Raw genomic sequence first — 17,082 nt, forward strand, 5'->3', positions numbered from 1 at the left:
AATCGCTTCATTCGAAGATATAATAAATAACCAGGTAGTTTCTTTAACTTGCTAGGCAACGTAACACGATTTTCAGAGTAAAATAAAGATTTTTATTTTAAAAGTAAGTGTATTGACTTTTTATTCCATCCCCACATTCCCCACTCCTAACCGACCCAACAAGTTCTAGTCGCCATATTCTGACCTCATTCCTTTTTAGTAAGGATCAAAACTTGTATATGGGTTAATAAGAAACTTGTTCTTATGTGACTAAGTCACGGGAGGGGAGGGTGCTGATTATATCTTCGAATGAAGCGATTCACATAATAGTGATCGAACTTCACTTCAAGAAGTTCGTTTGATCATCTATTATATTTCATCGCTTCATTCTTCAGATATAATAAATAACCAGGTAGAGCTTTAGAGAAGCAAGTTTTGCATCCTGTTAATATTTTAATGTTAGGAAGTAATTATAAACAAATATGTAATCAATCACTCTGATTTATTGCAAGGAACAATAGTACCTAAACATATTCTTATGTTTATTTTTATATTTTAATTAACATAATTTTCAATTATTGGAAACAATCATTATTAGATTAATCAGATATATTATTACCGAAGCACACAGCTTTAGCAAACGCATCATTGTTGCCGTCTTGTAACGGCCTATTATAAAATTTTGAAAAAGTCTGAGATTTAGCTGTCCATCCAGCAGCTTTGCGGATGACCTCTATGGACACCCCGGCGGCGCTCGCGGCCGACGTGGACGCGTGCCGCGTGCTGTGCGCGCCGAACCTGGACACGTCCACTCCCGCCGCTGCTAGCACCTGCCGTATCCATCTTCCCACAGTTTGGCTTGTGGCTGCTCTGTGGGGAGCTTTATACGTCAGTAATAGTGTGCCCTGGTTCCCGGCTCTCTTATTTTGTGTTACCAAAATATAGTCTTTGAGAGTTAGGGCAGGACAAATGCTTAGATTTTCTCTAAAGTAAGGTATATTCAATAGAGGCTGTTCTCGACCAGGTGCAGAGGTTTTTATCAAATCAGGTATTGAAATTTTGATTAAGTTCTCTGTGATATGTATATTTTCAATTTTAATTAATGAGAACGTTTGTACTCGGTGAGCTGTACAAATTGCGAGTAAAATTGCAAGTTTTTTAGTCAATTTCTCAAGGGTAAGTTCAGTATTAGGATACCACGTCGATACTAAATCAAGAACAACTTGTGGATCCCACGTATTATTATATTTTGGCAAACTAGGTTTTAGTCTAAATACACCCTTGAGTAATCTCTTAACACGTTCATCAGAACTAACATTAGGCAGCAAGAGAGCCAACGCAGAGCGATGACTGTTTAATGTTCCGTAAGAACAGCCTTTGTTGAATTCACCTGTCAAGAACGTGAGTATTGACGTAATTGACGGTTCTAGTACTTCTATACTATGTACGTTACAAAACTCCCACCAGAGTTTTAGTGACACATTATATTGTTTTATTGTGTTCTCCGAAAGAGAAGCTAAAGTCAATGGGATCGCTTCCGTAGGAACGCCGCGGCGTGAGAAGGCCTTGCTGATAGCGTCGCGGCAGCCAGGGTAAGGCTGGTGTGCAAGCGGTGGGGTCGTCTGCAATCAGATCGGAGTAATACTTTACTCGGATTGAAATAGATCATGTCTGACACTAGTAAATTCTGCAGCATTGGAAACCAAGGCTGAGAAGGCCAATATGGGAAGACCAAAATTCCTGTTGCTTTATCATCGATAATTTTTCGGATGCATTTCAGTAATAAACAAAATGGTGGGAATGCATAGAAAAACTGCTGGCTCCAATCGAGCGTGAATGCATCTACAGCAAAAGCATCAGGTTCTTGGAACCAAGACACGAATCTGTCACATTTGGTATTGGATCGAGATGCGAAGATGTCTATTTCAGGTTGGCCAAAATGCTTGACAATAGTTTGGAAAGCATGATCTGACAACTCCCATTCGGTATCTGGATTGGACTTCCGTGACGCTTCGTCAGCGCGATTATTTTTCGTATTGACATACGATGCGTATAAAATAATGTCTCGCATCTCGCACCATTGCCAAATTTGTCTACTAAGATCGTTCAGATAGGGAAATTGAATTCCACCCATTCGATTTATATAACTGATAGCAGTAGTATTGTCTATTCTTAGTAAAATGAAGCAATTTGATTCATTGGCTGCAAAGCTCTTTAGACCTAAAAATACTGCTAACAGCTCTAGATAGTTAATGTGGTGTTCGATCTCAGCAGCCTTCCAATGTCCACTGACAGTAATATCACCGCATACTGAACCCCAACCGGTTCTTGATGCGTCTGTGTAAATTTCTAACTTGAAACTTGACGTTCTCATATGTGACGAAGTTGTATATATATTATCTTTCCACCAACGTAAATCATCCAGGATGGTCTCTGGGAGATTTATTTTGGCTTCGTAATTATCGTCATGTTTTTTGAGACTAAGAAATTTATGCCTTTCTAGTAATTTTGTATACAACCAACCATAGTTGGTGGCAGGGCATGCGGAGATGAGAACACCAATTAACTGAGCATACTCTCGAATGGTACATCGAGGTAGCTTCATAAATTTAGTTACTAAACAGTAAATTTTTTCCCGTTTTTCTTGGGGTAAACCCATAGTTAGATTTCGAGAATCAAATATAAATCCGAGAAATTTACAAGTTTGAGAAGGTTGTAAGACACTTTTGTCATTATTTATAATGAAACCTAAGGTTTGTAATAAGTCAATAGTAGCGTTTACGTTACTTAGACACTCGTCATAACTATCACCTATACAGCAAATGTCATCTAGGTAAACTACGGATTTAAATCCTTGTTTTCTTAGATGCGTTACAACCTCCTTCATAATTTTTGTGAACACTTTAGGTGCCACAGACAGCCCATAGGGCATAGCTGTAAATTCGAACATTTCAATTGTATTTGAGCCGTGAGGCACAAATTGAAAACGTAGGTACTTTCGATCTGCTTCACTAACAGGTATAAGTAAATATGCCTCTTTTAAGTCAACTGTGGCTAAAAAGCCATTGTGTGGAATAAGCTTAGAGGCAGTTCGATAGTCCTCCATTTTAAAATGGGACTTGGTCACAAATTTATTGAATGACTTTAAGTTCAATATAAAACGGCTACTGCCATTAGGCTTTGGTACTAAAAAAGTGCTAGAAATATATTGATCATTTCTATGATCGCATTTTTTGATAGCTCCTAAGCTAATTAATTTATTAATTGCCATACGCATTTCTATGGTATCTTCGGGCGATAAAACATTTTTAGGTACCAAAGGCTGATGTACAGTCTTACATAACGGTATTTTCAATCCCTCTTTTATCCAGGATAAAACAGTAGGGTTATTTGTGATCTTAGACCAACAATCGTAAAATTGTGCTAATCTACCAGCATGTACCTGAGCTACTGGTGTGCTGCAGGTGCTCTCGACTTGGCCGGCGCTGGTTGACGGGTCGCGGCAGCCGTGTTGACGTACGGGCGACGCGTCGCCGGCGGCGGGTTCGTCCTGCGATACCCTCCTCGCCCCCCCTGTTCGACGAATAACGGGGAGGACCGGACCAGTTTCCCTGTGTGAAGGTCCGAGTGTTCGTCGAATTAGAGGTGCCAGGCTTTGGTGCACTGGCGGTCTTTTTTATTTGTTGACCTTGACGTTCGATAGCCTTACTAGCCTTAATTTTATCCGATAAGGTAATGCCGAAAAGGGATTCGTCCCGCTCGGTGTCTTGAATCACGTGAAGGAAATTTTTCTCCAAGCTCGGCGTGATCAATTTTATTCGGTCCTTTGTAAAGAAATTATGTGCATCGGAGAGTATGCGACATCCATCACTCAAATATTTGAGGGCTTCAACTTTGTTCTCAGTCTTCAAAAGGATATCCATGGCTCGACTGACAGCTGCTATGCCTTGACCGAGTTGTTGTTGTACGGCGACATATTTTTTGTCCCGTCCACGTACTACCTCTGTTACAGCGGCCGCTATCTCGGCGTTAAGCTTGGGCGCTTGTAATAATTTACAGTTAATAGGAACTAGATGTTCCTTAAGGAGTGTATCCTTATTGTCTTTCGCCAAACCTTTCTTTAAAATAGGTAGCCATAAATTGGCGAGACTATCATGAACGCTTGTTCCGTAGTCAGGCGTTTCGGAGGTAGATTCACCGAGCGCTGCAAGCAGCGTAGGGTCAAGGGGCGGCTGATCGGAGCCCTCAGTGGCCGGCGGCGCGGGCTGCGCGGGCGCGTCGACTTGGTCAGGCACCGGCGCGGCCGGGTCCGCTGGCGCGGCCGTTTCGGCGGGCACGGCCGGGGCGGGCTCTTCCTCTGGAGGAGTCCCTTCTTCATAAACGCCAGGATCGTAATCCATATTTTCAACCTCTAGACCTTGGTCTAGGTTTTGTAGGTGATGTTCACCTAAAAAGAAAATTAAAATCAGAACCTGATGAGGTTATTAATACCACCAATCAATATTGTCTCGCAGACAATATTATGATGAACGTGTATATCTAATTTATATTTCACGTATTTTTGTAATTTAATAATTGAAATCAACTCGCAGTTGATCTCGTCACAGTTAACTCGCAGTTAACCCTGACAAAAATATTGAATTATATAGTTTTGTACTATATTTTATAATCGGAATCAACTCGCAGTCGATTCCGATTGTCACAGTTAACTCGCAGTTAACCGCGACAATATTAAAATTCAAGAGGGTAGGTAGATAATAAATACACTTATTAATTTTGAGACCTACCTTGTTCACTGACATCCGACTCGTTTGAAGATAACACGGATTGATGTCTACGACGTTTCTTTCTAACGTCACTTCTAACTTCTAAATCTTGAAGTTTCCTCTTGTATCGTTCAATTTTTTCACGAACACTACGCTTAGGCTTCGGCATCTTTGCGAAGGTGTGCTCGTTGCCATGCACGAAAAAGGAATGAGGTCAGAATATGGCGACTAGAACTTGTTGGGTCGGTTAGGAGTGGGGAATGTGGGGATGGAATAAAAAGTCAATACACTTACTTTTAAAATAAAAATCTTTATTTTACTCTGAAAATCGTGTTACGTTGCCTAGCAAGTTAAAGAAACTACCTGGTTATTTATTATATCTGAAGAATGAAGCGATGAAATATAATAACGTATAAAGACATAATGCCATAATGGCGTAATAACATTAGCTAATGGGCCCAAGTTGGGCTAATCCAACATGGCCGCCATCAATCATGTTAGGTCCCTGTCAACACGCCCCGGCTATTAGGGGTCCGTGGATAGTATTTAAAACTCTTTGGAAATTATAAAAAGTGTAATAAATTTTTAACTTCTGATTAGCAGAAACGTCTGCAATCGAAATTAAAAAGAAGAAGTTAAAAATTTTGCATGGTTAGCGCATCGTAACTGGTGAATTTCCAATATGACTTGGAACTCCGGTTGCCGTTTAAGAATTTTAACACTCTTACGGTAGATGTCGCTACGGGTCCCATTGACCTTAGTAGTTAGTGGAGAATTTTGCTGGCTTGGTTGAAGTCTTGGTGGCTCAGTTGGCAGAGCGCTGGAGTATCGATCCAGAGGCCGTGAGTTCAAGTCTCACCCAAGGCAGACATTTTCCACTTTTAAATTTATGCTAAGTGTAATAAAAACACCAGATAAAACCTGATCTGAAATATATGACTACGCGCCATGTTATTGATTTTCATTGGAACTATTTTTAACCCCCGACGCAAAAATGACGGGGTGTTACAAGTTTGACGTGTCTGTCTGTGTGTGTGTCTGTCTGTCTGTCTGTTTATCTGTCTGTCTGTCTGTGTGTGTGTCTGTCTGTGGCATCGTAGCTCCCGAACGGATGAACCGATTTGGATTTAGTTTTGTTTGTCTGAAAGCTGAGTAAGTCGGGGTGTTCTTAGCCATGTTTCATGAAAATCGGTCTAAATATGTCGCGGTCGGGGTTTTTGACGTGAAACGTTAGGTGAACGTCTTTAAAAACCCGTAGTAGAGTGACCGGACCGAAAACCAAGTGTAGCGAAAAAACGCGTTGCCATACAGAGCCAAACAATGCGTTTTCAGTTTTCTCGATACTGCGCGCATGCGCGGAAAGCCGGCGGACGCTGGCTTTGGGGAATATACTTGTATGTAAGGTCTTAAAGATCTATGCACGTCCCTGTAAATGACGAATCGGTCGGGAGTAGAAAAAATATGTAATATCGCTCACAGACGTTTCTGCATGATAAAAAACAAATTTATACAGTTTTAGGGTTAAAAAGATTTAGTAAAAACGTCACTTCTGTGGACAATATTATAAAAGTTAACGACTCTGGTACATTCGTATCCCGTTTTTCCTATTTGAGATTCAAGAACTAAAAAAATGTTTCCCGTCATTAGAATGTCGTCTAAAAATTAGCACTATATTTTCTTAACTTTTGTAATGTCCACAGGAGAGATATAACCAATTACCCATACATTAAAATCTGTTTGACCCTTTAAGTTGAGCGATAAGTTACAAGAGCGATATTTCGCAGCAAATGTACACGTAAGAATATCTTTATATTACTTTCATATTATATTTTTCCCTAAATCTCTTAATCCTATTAGTTTGTTCGAATCGAATCGTTCTCCGAACTACGGAACCGTATAATATTATTTACCAAGAATGTCCGAAATTAATGTAGAGAAGAGAAATATAGGCCTGGGACCGACATCTTATACAGTGTGTAAATCTGATACGGACAAATCTCTTAACGGTGGTCTTAAATAAACTTAAGATTTTTTTTTAACATGAGAAAACAAAAAATCATTTTATGGCATAAATAAATCAAACAAATAAAAACATGATAAAACTACTTAAAACTAAATACCTAACCTACTTATAAATAAAAAAATTGACCTAAATCGCCATCAATGGGCAAGGTACCCAGAAGGCTGGCAGCATTTCCACGCTGTATAGCGATACTTATACGTTGCGCGAAATACTGGCCAGCCCTCTGGTTGCCTGAGGTCTCTATTAGGCGAGATGATAAAACTTTATAACTTTTTAAAGATTTTTAACATACTTAAAAAATATACTTCGACCTATAATGCAATGCGCACTATGCGTTAAACGCCTGTTGGCAGTTGTAATTAAAAGATTTAAAAGGCATCGCAAACATGTTTACAAAACATTATTGCAACTGAAAAAATAGTGATCTAATTATGAGTAACTTAAAAACACCTTATAATTAATGCTATCACTAATAAATTCTATGTATGACTTAATACATAATTATATCGACCGTATAAGGATTACATACTGTATCGGCCTGTGTCCGACATCCGATAAATATACGGGTTGTCTTAGTAGGTAATTGCAAAGTGCCTTCACTTTTCTGTCTAAACTAAATGGGCCATTTTTTTCAAAGTTGTCCACCCCACTTTTTTGTAACATGGGTATTTTTTACGAGATTCATACTCAGAATCGAGAGCTCTTTTGATCCTGATAGAAGAAAAAAAATGTCCCAAGATTTCCATACATTTTTTGAACCTTCCATTCCGTTACCGCTATACAAAATGTATGAAAAAATGGTGTCGGAATGGGAAAAAAATCTCGGGACACTTTTTTTCTCCTAAATATTAGGATTGAAAGAGCTCGCGATTCTGATTGGAAAACACATAAAAAATTCCAAATCCAAAAAAAGTGGGGTGGACAACTTTGAAAAAAAATGGCCCAAATAAGGCATAATAATTACACTAATCAAAAGAGTTTACACCGTAGCTTAAATTAAATAGAGACCCTCGCTCACGCTCGATCAACAATGTCCGAAACTAATGCAGACCGAAGAAGTATAGGCCTGTGTCGGACGTCGGATAAATATACTGGTTAATTCTGAACTGCCTAGCTCGGCCGTTTGTCTTTCACTGTGAATTAAACCGCTACCAAACACATATATAAAGCCTGGCCAGATATATATGAGTATTGTCAAGAGGGCGCTGTTATTCTGATGTATGCAGTGACAGTTCAGTATAGTATGAAGATAATAGTTCTAATGAAATTCCGCAAGATGGCGCGCAGTCATAATAGTCATATAATTATTTCTGGTCAGGCTAACTATAATACGTAGCCGAATGGCACAAACGCTCACGAAACAAAACGCTCATAGATATCTATCCCTATCGCTCTTGCGTATTGGCGTGACAGAGCTAGACTACCTTTCGCGGCGTTTCGTTTTCGTTTCGCGTCGCAGAAATGCCATTCGGCTACGGCACCTGGCTTTAACTCCATGTAGAAAGATAGTCTATGAAAAATACGTACCTACATCAGAACCATTGAGAAAAATGTATGTATGGTCACCTAGATGGTGCTATACCTTTGGTGATTCTCAGCTAGATGGCGCTAATATTCATATTTGACAATTTTAACTCATCAAGTTAAGAATATGGGCCAAATTGTCAAAACTGAGGTTCAAAAGTTTTTATCCTGTGTCGAGAGATAGCAGTCTTTGCACTGTACCTACACATTTTAATTTGACAGTAATTCTCTATAAATACTTGATCCTATTTGCATTACCAAAGTTTATAGGACCACAGTATACACACAGTATATACAGCATTATAAAAACACTAACTAACTATTTTGGGTCAGTGATCCAAAGTGAATGTTGGCCTCCGAAACGAGAGATCGCCACCTGTCCCGATCCTGCGCAGCCTCTAGCCAGTCACTGACTTGAAGCCGACGCAGATCCACTATCATAAAAACACGGTGAAATAAAAAGGAACGTTCAAACTTTGCATAGCGAATTGATGAGACTAACGCTGAAATCGCAAAAAAAAATCTGGCCATTTCATACATTTTGACTGTCATGATGCCGCTCATTTCTATAGAACAGCTAAGACATCATTCTTCTTTTTCACGATTTCAGCATTAGTCCTGTAATAAAAGTTGTTCACATGGTATTTTATTGAAAGCTCTCATAAACAACTACGAAAGGTCCTGACAATGGTTCTGGTATGATACGCCCACGATCCGACATAATACATATATGACTGTATGTGTGAATTTCATAATTTTCATATTCCTTTTGTGTTTTAAATACGCGATGTAGATCTATGTGTATGCAAATTAAGTAAAATTGAATTTTAATCCAATATCAGTAAGAGCGTGCTAGTCATAGGGCTTACGGAAAAAAACTGCATTTTATGCAGAAAGCAAGCCACTTTGCACAGTGATACTAGGGACCAATATAAATGATTTCATCCGAGGAAACATGATTTTCATCCACTAGAATTCAAAATGGCGGACATTTTCCAAAATGGCGGCCGCATATTTTTAAAAATTTATAGAATCGTAACGGCTGCACTGATTTTGATGGTTGAGGTGTCTATCGCATCGTATTGAAGCGTTAATTAATATAAAAAATTAAAGTCATAAAAAATTAAGATGGCGGCCGAATAATAAGAAAAATATGAAAATTTCAAACTATTTTTTTTCATTCTCGTGCAATTTACCAATAAATTTTCTATGATATGGTCACATTTTTATGTATTTAAATTAAACCTGATAATATTATCTACATAATAAAATAAAAATCATGAAAATTCGTTGAGTAGTTTTTGAACTATACTCATTTGAAATGGAGCGCGCGGATTTGAAAGAAGTTTTCGCACGTGATGTAAACAATTTTGGAATCATAACGGCTGCACCGATTTTAATGGTTGGGGTAGCTATCAGTTTGTATTAAAACATTTATTTATATAAAAATTAAAATCATTTAAAAAATAAAGATGAAGAAATTTACAAACAGTTTTTCTACCATATATGGTAACATTTTTATTTTTTTAAATAAAATCTAATATTAACATCTGCAAAATAAAACAAAAAACATTAAAGTCCGTTCAGTAGTTTTTGAACTATACGCATTGAAAATGAAGCGCGCGGGTTTGAAAGACGTCTTTGCACTTGATATGTGATGCATCGTATCGTTTGGTACCGCTACACACGCAAGACTGATTATTTATTTTGGTCACAACTTACTATATTACTATTCAGAATCAATGTTTTTAGTATTTATATACATTATTAGTTTTTTATTCCGAGTTTAGGTATATTTAGATAACCCCCGTAAACTTGACCATCACATAATTTGTATTTTAATACATAAAAGAACTTAAATGCACATAACATAACATTTGTATTAATAGCAATTGTCCTTTCCGAGGACTCCAGAGATAATTTTCGACAACTTAGGGGGCTTCAGAAATATCTATGTATAAAATAACTTGTTTTCTGCGACAAGGAGCGTATGTTTTTGTAGTGCTGGCGATGTTGGTGGGATGCTGGTTATTAATTTTGGTTGGAAACAGTTCCAAACACACCAAGTTAACCGATAAATGTTGAGTCTGCGGATCAAGTTTTCAAGCATGGCCATTATTCCTCCAGGAATACACTGTTCAGCATGACAACCAACAATACTTTTTCCAGAAACTATAGCCTGTTGATGTTATAAGTGTGGTGATTTTTTTTTCTAAACAATTTACTTCCTCAGAGAACATTTGCTCTGCTATTTCAGGGTAAACCATAGGAACGTAACCGGAAGAAGCTGATAGCCTCATTGTACCTCGCCCAAAAGATATGGCGGAACAGGGACTCACGCGTATCATCACATCTTCCGATACAGATGTCTTGGTATTTAAATAAAAACCACTGGAGTCTTCGGGTGAAGGATAGACGTAAAGTCAGTGGCCAGATTCGGGTTTGGACCTAGCTTAGAGCCTCGCAAGGCCTCATGTGAGACCTCGAGTGAGTTCAGGGTGGTAACGGATGCTAGAGTGTCCCATGCCCTTCGTTGAGTTTATCTCGCAGTTTGTAGCCGTGGAGGCTTTCAAGGCGTTACGTGCGAGATCGGACGTGATGTAAATGGAGGCAGGAATGACGGCAAAACGACACTTTACGAGTGCCTCAGCCGCCAAACCATACCGGTAAACAGGCCTGAGTCCATGCTTGCTCACTAAAATATGTGTAAAGAACGGTCCCAATTTGGCATTTAAGCATGTGATCTAATATGGAGCTAATTATATTGGGAAATTTCCAATTCTTATCTAGTATAATTTCTTAAGACTTCAAATGAGAATAACCTACCGGAGTATAAGGTACTACTGCTATTCGTGGTTTTTACGCTTTTACGTCTGATACGTTAAGTTAAGTTATACCAGCTTTGATAGAAACATCGCAGTAACTACAAAGTCTTCCTGGAGGAATAATCGCTATGCTTGAAAAGTTCACTCCAGTTCAACTTGGTGAGCAAGAAACTGTTTACTACCGAAAATAAATTAGTACCTAACCAACATCGGCAGCACTCCGTGTCGTATAACAACGCCCCATATTCTGGATATTACTTCTGTGCCTATGCCATCATCCTGGGGTTGGAAGACGTACAATGATAGTTGGGTACTGCAGTGGTCTGAAAACAGGGAGATATGGTATGAATATGTATACTTGGACAATTGCGGTTCACAACCGCAATTGTCCAAGTATACATATTCATACCATATCTCCCACAAAAAGGCTGCGAAACAATACGCTGTACGTGTTGTGGGTCTACCCTGCGCGGCGCAATGCAAATAATGCAATGTATTAATAATGTTATCATTATTTCCTTGTTTGATATTATTTTGTATCTCTTTTATCTTTCAGTATAACCTAGACGAGAAGCAAAAAATATGTTTTGTATTAATATATGTTTCCGTAGCCCCTACAGGAGTTGTCGAAAATTATCTCTGGAGTCCTCGGAAAGGACAATTGCTATTAATACAAATGTTATGTTATGTGCATTTAAGTTCTTTTACGTATTAAAATAAAAATTATGTGATGGTCAAGTTTACGGGGGTTGTCTAAATATACCTAAACTCGGAATAAAAAACTAATAATGTATATAAATACTAAAAACATTGATTCTGAATAGTAATATAGTAAGTTGTGACCAAAATAAATAATCAGTCTTGCGTGTGTAGCGGTACCAAACGATACGATGCATCACATATCAAGTGCAAAGACGTCTTTCAAACCCGCGCGCTTCATTTTCAATGCGTATAGTTCAAAAACTACTGAACGGATTTTAATGTTTTTTTGTTTTATTTTGTAGACGTTAATATCAGATTTTATTTAAATAAATAAAAATGTGACCATATGGTAGAAAAACTATTTGTAAATTTCGTGAGAAAAAATTGAAAATTTCATATTTTTTTTATTATTCGGCCGCCATCTTTATTTTTTAAATGATTTTAATTTTTATATAAAAAAATGTTTTAATACAAACTGATAGCTACCCCAACCATTAAAATCGGTGCAGCCGTTATGATTCCAAAATTGTTTACATCACGTGCGAAAACGTCTTTCAAATCCGCGCGCTCCATTTCAAATGAGTATAGTTCAAAAACTACTCAACGAATTTTCATGATTTTTATTTTATTATGTAGATAATATTATCAGGTTCAATTTAAATACATAAAAAATGTGACCATATCATAGAAAATTTATTGGTAAATTGCACGAGAATGAAAAAAAATAGTTTGAAATTTTCATATTTTTCTTATTATTCGGCCGCCATCTTAATTTTTTTATAACTTTATTTTTTTATATTAATGAACATTTCAATACAATGCGATAGACACCCCAACCATCAAAATCGGTGCAGCCGTTACGATTCTATAAATTTTTAAAAATATGCGGCCGCCATTTTGGAAAATGTCCGCCATCTTGAATTCTAGTGGATGAAAATCGTGTTTCCTCGGATGAAAACGTTTATATTGGTCCCTAGTATCACTGTGCAAAGTGGCTTGCTTTCTGCATAAAGTGCAGCTTTTGACCAGAATTTCGCCGTAAGCCCTATGACTATGCTGCGTCTATCTGAAATTCCTTATAGTGCAGCCTTCGAGCCCCAAAAGTCACTATTTATGCAAAATTTGAACGGTCCTTTTTATTTCACCCCATATATTTGCTATTCTTAAAGGATAAATAAAATGTTAATTATTCCCCATCATAGCATACAACCAAGGATGATCTAATATAGCAGAGTTATATTCGTCTTTGATGCAACTAAAGTGGCTGAATACATGCCGCCATCTCTTAGAACACGAGTGAAACTTGAATACTTACAGCAACATCCACCGCCACCTAGTGTTGAAATTCTGAACTTCAATGTAAGCTGAAAACGTAGCTTATTCAGTGGCTGTAATTGAAGGGGTACTAAGATAGGCAACTCACGTCATAGTTCTGAATTCTACGCATAGATGGCAGTGGCTACAAAACGTCTGATGCTGAAAATTTTCTACTGAAACAGTAGATTACAGCGGCCTAAATGACGCTTTCCGATCGCAGGATGATCGCTGAATGAGTTTTTTAGTCTATAACTCAATTAACCTGGATTCTGTTATCAACTCCTGTTTATTAACCCCCGACACGAAAACTACAGGGTGCTATACGTTTGACGTGTCTGTCTGTCTGTCTGTGTATGTGCCTGTCTGTAGAATCGTAGCTTTCGAACGGATTAAAATAAACCGATTTAGATTCGGGAGTGATCTTAGCCGTTTTTGATATGTCGGAGTTTTTTCAAAACTTTAATAGTATTAAAATTTGCGCAACATAATAGTGATGATGATGATGATGACGATGAAGTGTAACTTACCTACAGGCGGGTTGAGTTGTCTCCTCACGTAGGCGACAAGTCTCTCTCGAATGGTCAGCTTTTTTGCCTCCGCTTTTTCTTCGGCGGTCTGAAACGATAAAATAGTGCATTATGATACTAATTAGCGTCTGCCCGTGGCTTCGCTCGCGTCAAATCGAAACTTGCGGAATGCTACATACAAAATTCCACCCCCCATTTTAGGGAAGTGGGAGATTAGAAAGCGACAAAAATTTGCCTATGTCACAAACAATCTCTTCAACTATCTCCACTTAAAAAATCACGCCAATTCGTCATTCCGTTTTGCAATGAAAGACGGACAAGCAAACAGACACACACTTTCCCGTTTATAATATTAGTATGGATTAGTTTGGAAAATGGAATACTACTTATAACAGCTTAACAAAGTCGGTGCGCTAATTCGCCACAGTGACATGGACACTTAACATTAAGAAAGTTGTCCACCCCACTTTTTTTTGTAACATGGGTATTTTTTACGCGATTAATACTCAGAATCGAGAGCTCTTTCGATCCTGATAGGAGAAAAAAAATGTCCCAAGATTTCCATACATTTTTTCGAACCTTCCATTCCGTTACCGCCATACAAAATGTCGCCTAACACCTGACGCAATTGCGTGGCTATAAGCGCACTGAATATTAACATTTAGTTTAAATTGTAATTGTATTTTAATGTGTATTCTCTGACATTCATATTTTAACTGCCTGTTTTTTTGTGTATGCCATACGATTAAATAAATACAAAATGTATGAAAAAGTGGTAACGGAATGGGGAAAAAACCTTGGGACACTTTTTTTCTCCTATTAGGATTAAAAGAGCTCGCGATTCTGGGTTATGAATCGCGTAAAAAATACCCATATTACAAAAAAAATTCTAAATTAAAAAAAAGTGGGGTGTACAACTTTGAAAAAAATGGCCCAAATATCTTAGATCTATAGGATATTTTACTGAAAAAATTATTTCTTTTTTTAACTTAGTAAAACGGCATGCGAAAGACCAGCGAGTCGTGACGCATACAACGACAACTTTATGTTCAATGAGCTAATAACTGCGCCTGTTCTATTACATCATAAATTAAATATAACAAGATCATACCATCCCATACATTAAAATGCGACCGCCTACGAACGCGCTTACACTCCACCACACATAGATGGCGCCACAAAAAATGCCGATGTGTAGATTGGCATTAAGTGTCAATTCCGAGCCGTAAATCTATGACAAAAGTGACACTTAACGCCATCTACAAGTATAATCGAAAGCTACAAGACATTTTTTTTGTGGCGCTATCTATGTGTGGTGGAGTGTAAGCGCGGTCTTAGGCGGTCGCATTTTAATGTATGGGATGGTATGATCTTGTTATATTTAATCTATGATTACATGCTTTGACAGAAACACAACCCACTACAGTGAGAACAAAAGTGCAAGCTTTCGAAAATCAGAGGCGAGTGGAACTTGACGCCAAGCGCGACGAGAGGCCCGGTCACCTGCGGTCATCCATAATAATATTATAAATGGGAAAGTGTGTGTGTCTGTTTGTTTGTCCGTCTTTCACGGCAAAACGGAGCGACGAATTGACGTGATTTTTTAAATGGAGATCGTTGAAGGTATGGAGAGTGACATAGGCTACTTTTTGTCTCTTTCTAACGCGAGCGAAGCCGCCGGCAAAAGCTAGTAAACTCTATAATTACATCGCAGGGGTGTTGACATGCAGTGAGGGTGGTCGTATATTCTCTGCGACTAACCTAACCACAAAATTAAAATTTTGAAAATACCCCCGACCGCGACATAGTGGACCGATTTTCATGAAACATGGCTAAGAACACTCCCGACTACCTCAGCTTTCAGACAAAAAAAACTAAATCTAAATCGGTTCCTCCGTTCGGGAGCTACGATGCCACAGACAGACACACACACAGACAGACAGACGGACAGACAGACAGACAGACACGTCAAACTTATAACACCCGTTCGTTTTTGCGTCGGGGGTTAAAAATAGGCTACGTCAGCCACCTGAGAGCTCACGACCCTCGCTCTCAATAGCCATACCAAACCCAGTCGCTGAGGCCGAAACCGGCCGGGACAGGATGATGAAAAAAAAAATGAAAATTAAAATGAAAATCGTTTACTCGTATTGTGGCAAAAGCATTACAACAAGGGTTAAGACAATGGTTCCTAAACTAGAACTGTAGAACTATGACTATTATGATGATGATGACATGCTTTGAGGTATAAATATACGGACATTGCTCGATTTAGCCTCAAATCTCAGAAGAGTGATAAAACGCGTTTATTATTCACGAGCAATCTCTTCCATCTAACGAGTTGAGGAACAGTACTTCACGTACGTTGAATATTTGATATATTAACTCAAGTAAGGAAAATGCTGAAAAATGTAGAATGAAATGGAACACAGTTTTTGGAATCCTTTTAAAATATGAGAAAATTTACATATTATTAAAACTTAGCATCTAACTTAACCCTTTCGCTGACCCGTCGATGTACTGTCACTGAAATAAATAAATATTAAAGGACTTCTTACACAGATTGACTAAGTCCCACGGTATGCTGAAGAAGGCTTGTGTTGTGGGTACTCAGACAAATGTATACAAATACGTAAATAATAGTGAAAACATCCATGACTCAGGAACAAAATATCTGTGCTCATCACACAAATAAATGCCCTTACCGGGATTCAAACCCAGAAGAAGAAGAAGCGCTGGTAGCCTTGCGGTAAGTGCGTGCGACTTTCGTTCCGGAGGTCGCGGGTTCGAACCCCGGCTCGCACCAATGAGTTTTTCGGAACTTATGTGCGAAATGTCATTTGATATTTGCCAGTCGCTTTTCGGTGAAGGAAAACATCGTGAGGAAACCGGACTAATTAATTCCAATAAGGTCTAGTTACCCTTCGGGTTGGAAGGTCAGATGGCAGTAACGTCGCTTTCGTAAAACTAGTGCCTACGCCAAATTTTGGGATTAGTTGTCAAAGCGGACCCCAGGCTCCCATGAGCCGTGGAAAATACCGGGATAACGCAAGGAGGAGGATGATGACCGGGATTCGAACCCAGGGCCGTGGCTGACCGGTCGTCAAAATTGTAATGTATTTTATATTCTTTTTTTAAAGACACATACGAGCTCTGCATTGCGGAAGCAAGTTTTATTCGAAACTTTCTGGTTTTAGCGCTCATGTTAACTAGGGCTGGGGTAGTGGGACGGGAATTCCCGAGTATCCAGGACGTTTACCGGAAAATGAAAGAGGTACCTTAATAAATATTTAAGGAACGATCTTGCACTTACTATCCGAGTTTAATAGTAAGCGCTGTGGGTATACAGATACACAACTGAAAATAAATTGAAATTGAAAATATTTTCGTTATTTTCATTAAGCTACATCTTTCTGAGA

At 38.4% G+C, this 17,082-nt stretch overlaps 1 protein-coding gene and 1 non-coding gene across 2 annotated transcripts; one reads left to right on the forward strand and one right to left on the reverse strand.

The window, feature by feature from the left end:
• Positions 1 to 578: 578 nt before the first annotated feature.
• Positions 579 to 4,979, reverse strand: LOC125239479. Its single transcript, XM_048147093.1, has 4 exons — positions 4,767 to 4,979; positions 3,851 to 4,426; positions 3,422 to 3,552; positions 579 to 1,601 (listed from the first exon to the last, which is right to left on the reverse strand). Exons 1-4 carry the CDS (start codon positions 4,912 to 4,914, stop codon positions 579 to 581), a joined length of 1,878 nt encoding a protein of 625 aa, XP_048003050.1. The 5' UTR covers positions 4,915 to 4,979.
• A 560-nt stretch (positions 4,980 to 5,539) lies between these two features.
• On the forward strand, positions 5,540 to 5,612 carry Trnad-auc. Its single transcript has one exon. It is a non-coding gene; the product is annotated as a tRNA-Asp (tRNA).
• The last annotated feature ends 11,470 nt before the right edge of the window (positions 5,613 to 17,082 follow it).

This window comes from Leguminivora glycinivorella, chromosome 25 (genome assembly GCF_023078275.1).
Source record: "Leguminivora glycinivorella isolate SPB_JAAS2020 chromosome 25, LegGlyc_1.1, whole genome shotgun sequence".
In the NCBI taxonomy this organism is placed as follows: Eukaryota; Metazoa; Arthropoda; class Insecta; order Lepidoptera; family Tortricidae; genus Leguminivora; species Leguminivora glycinivorella.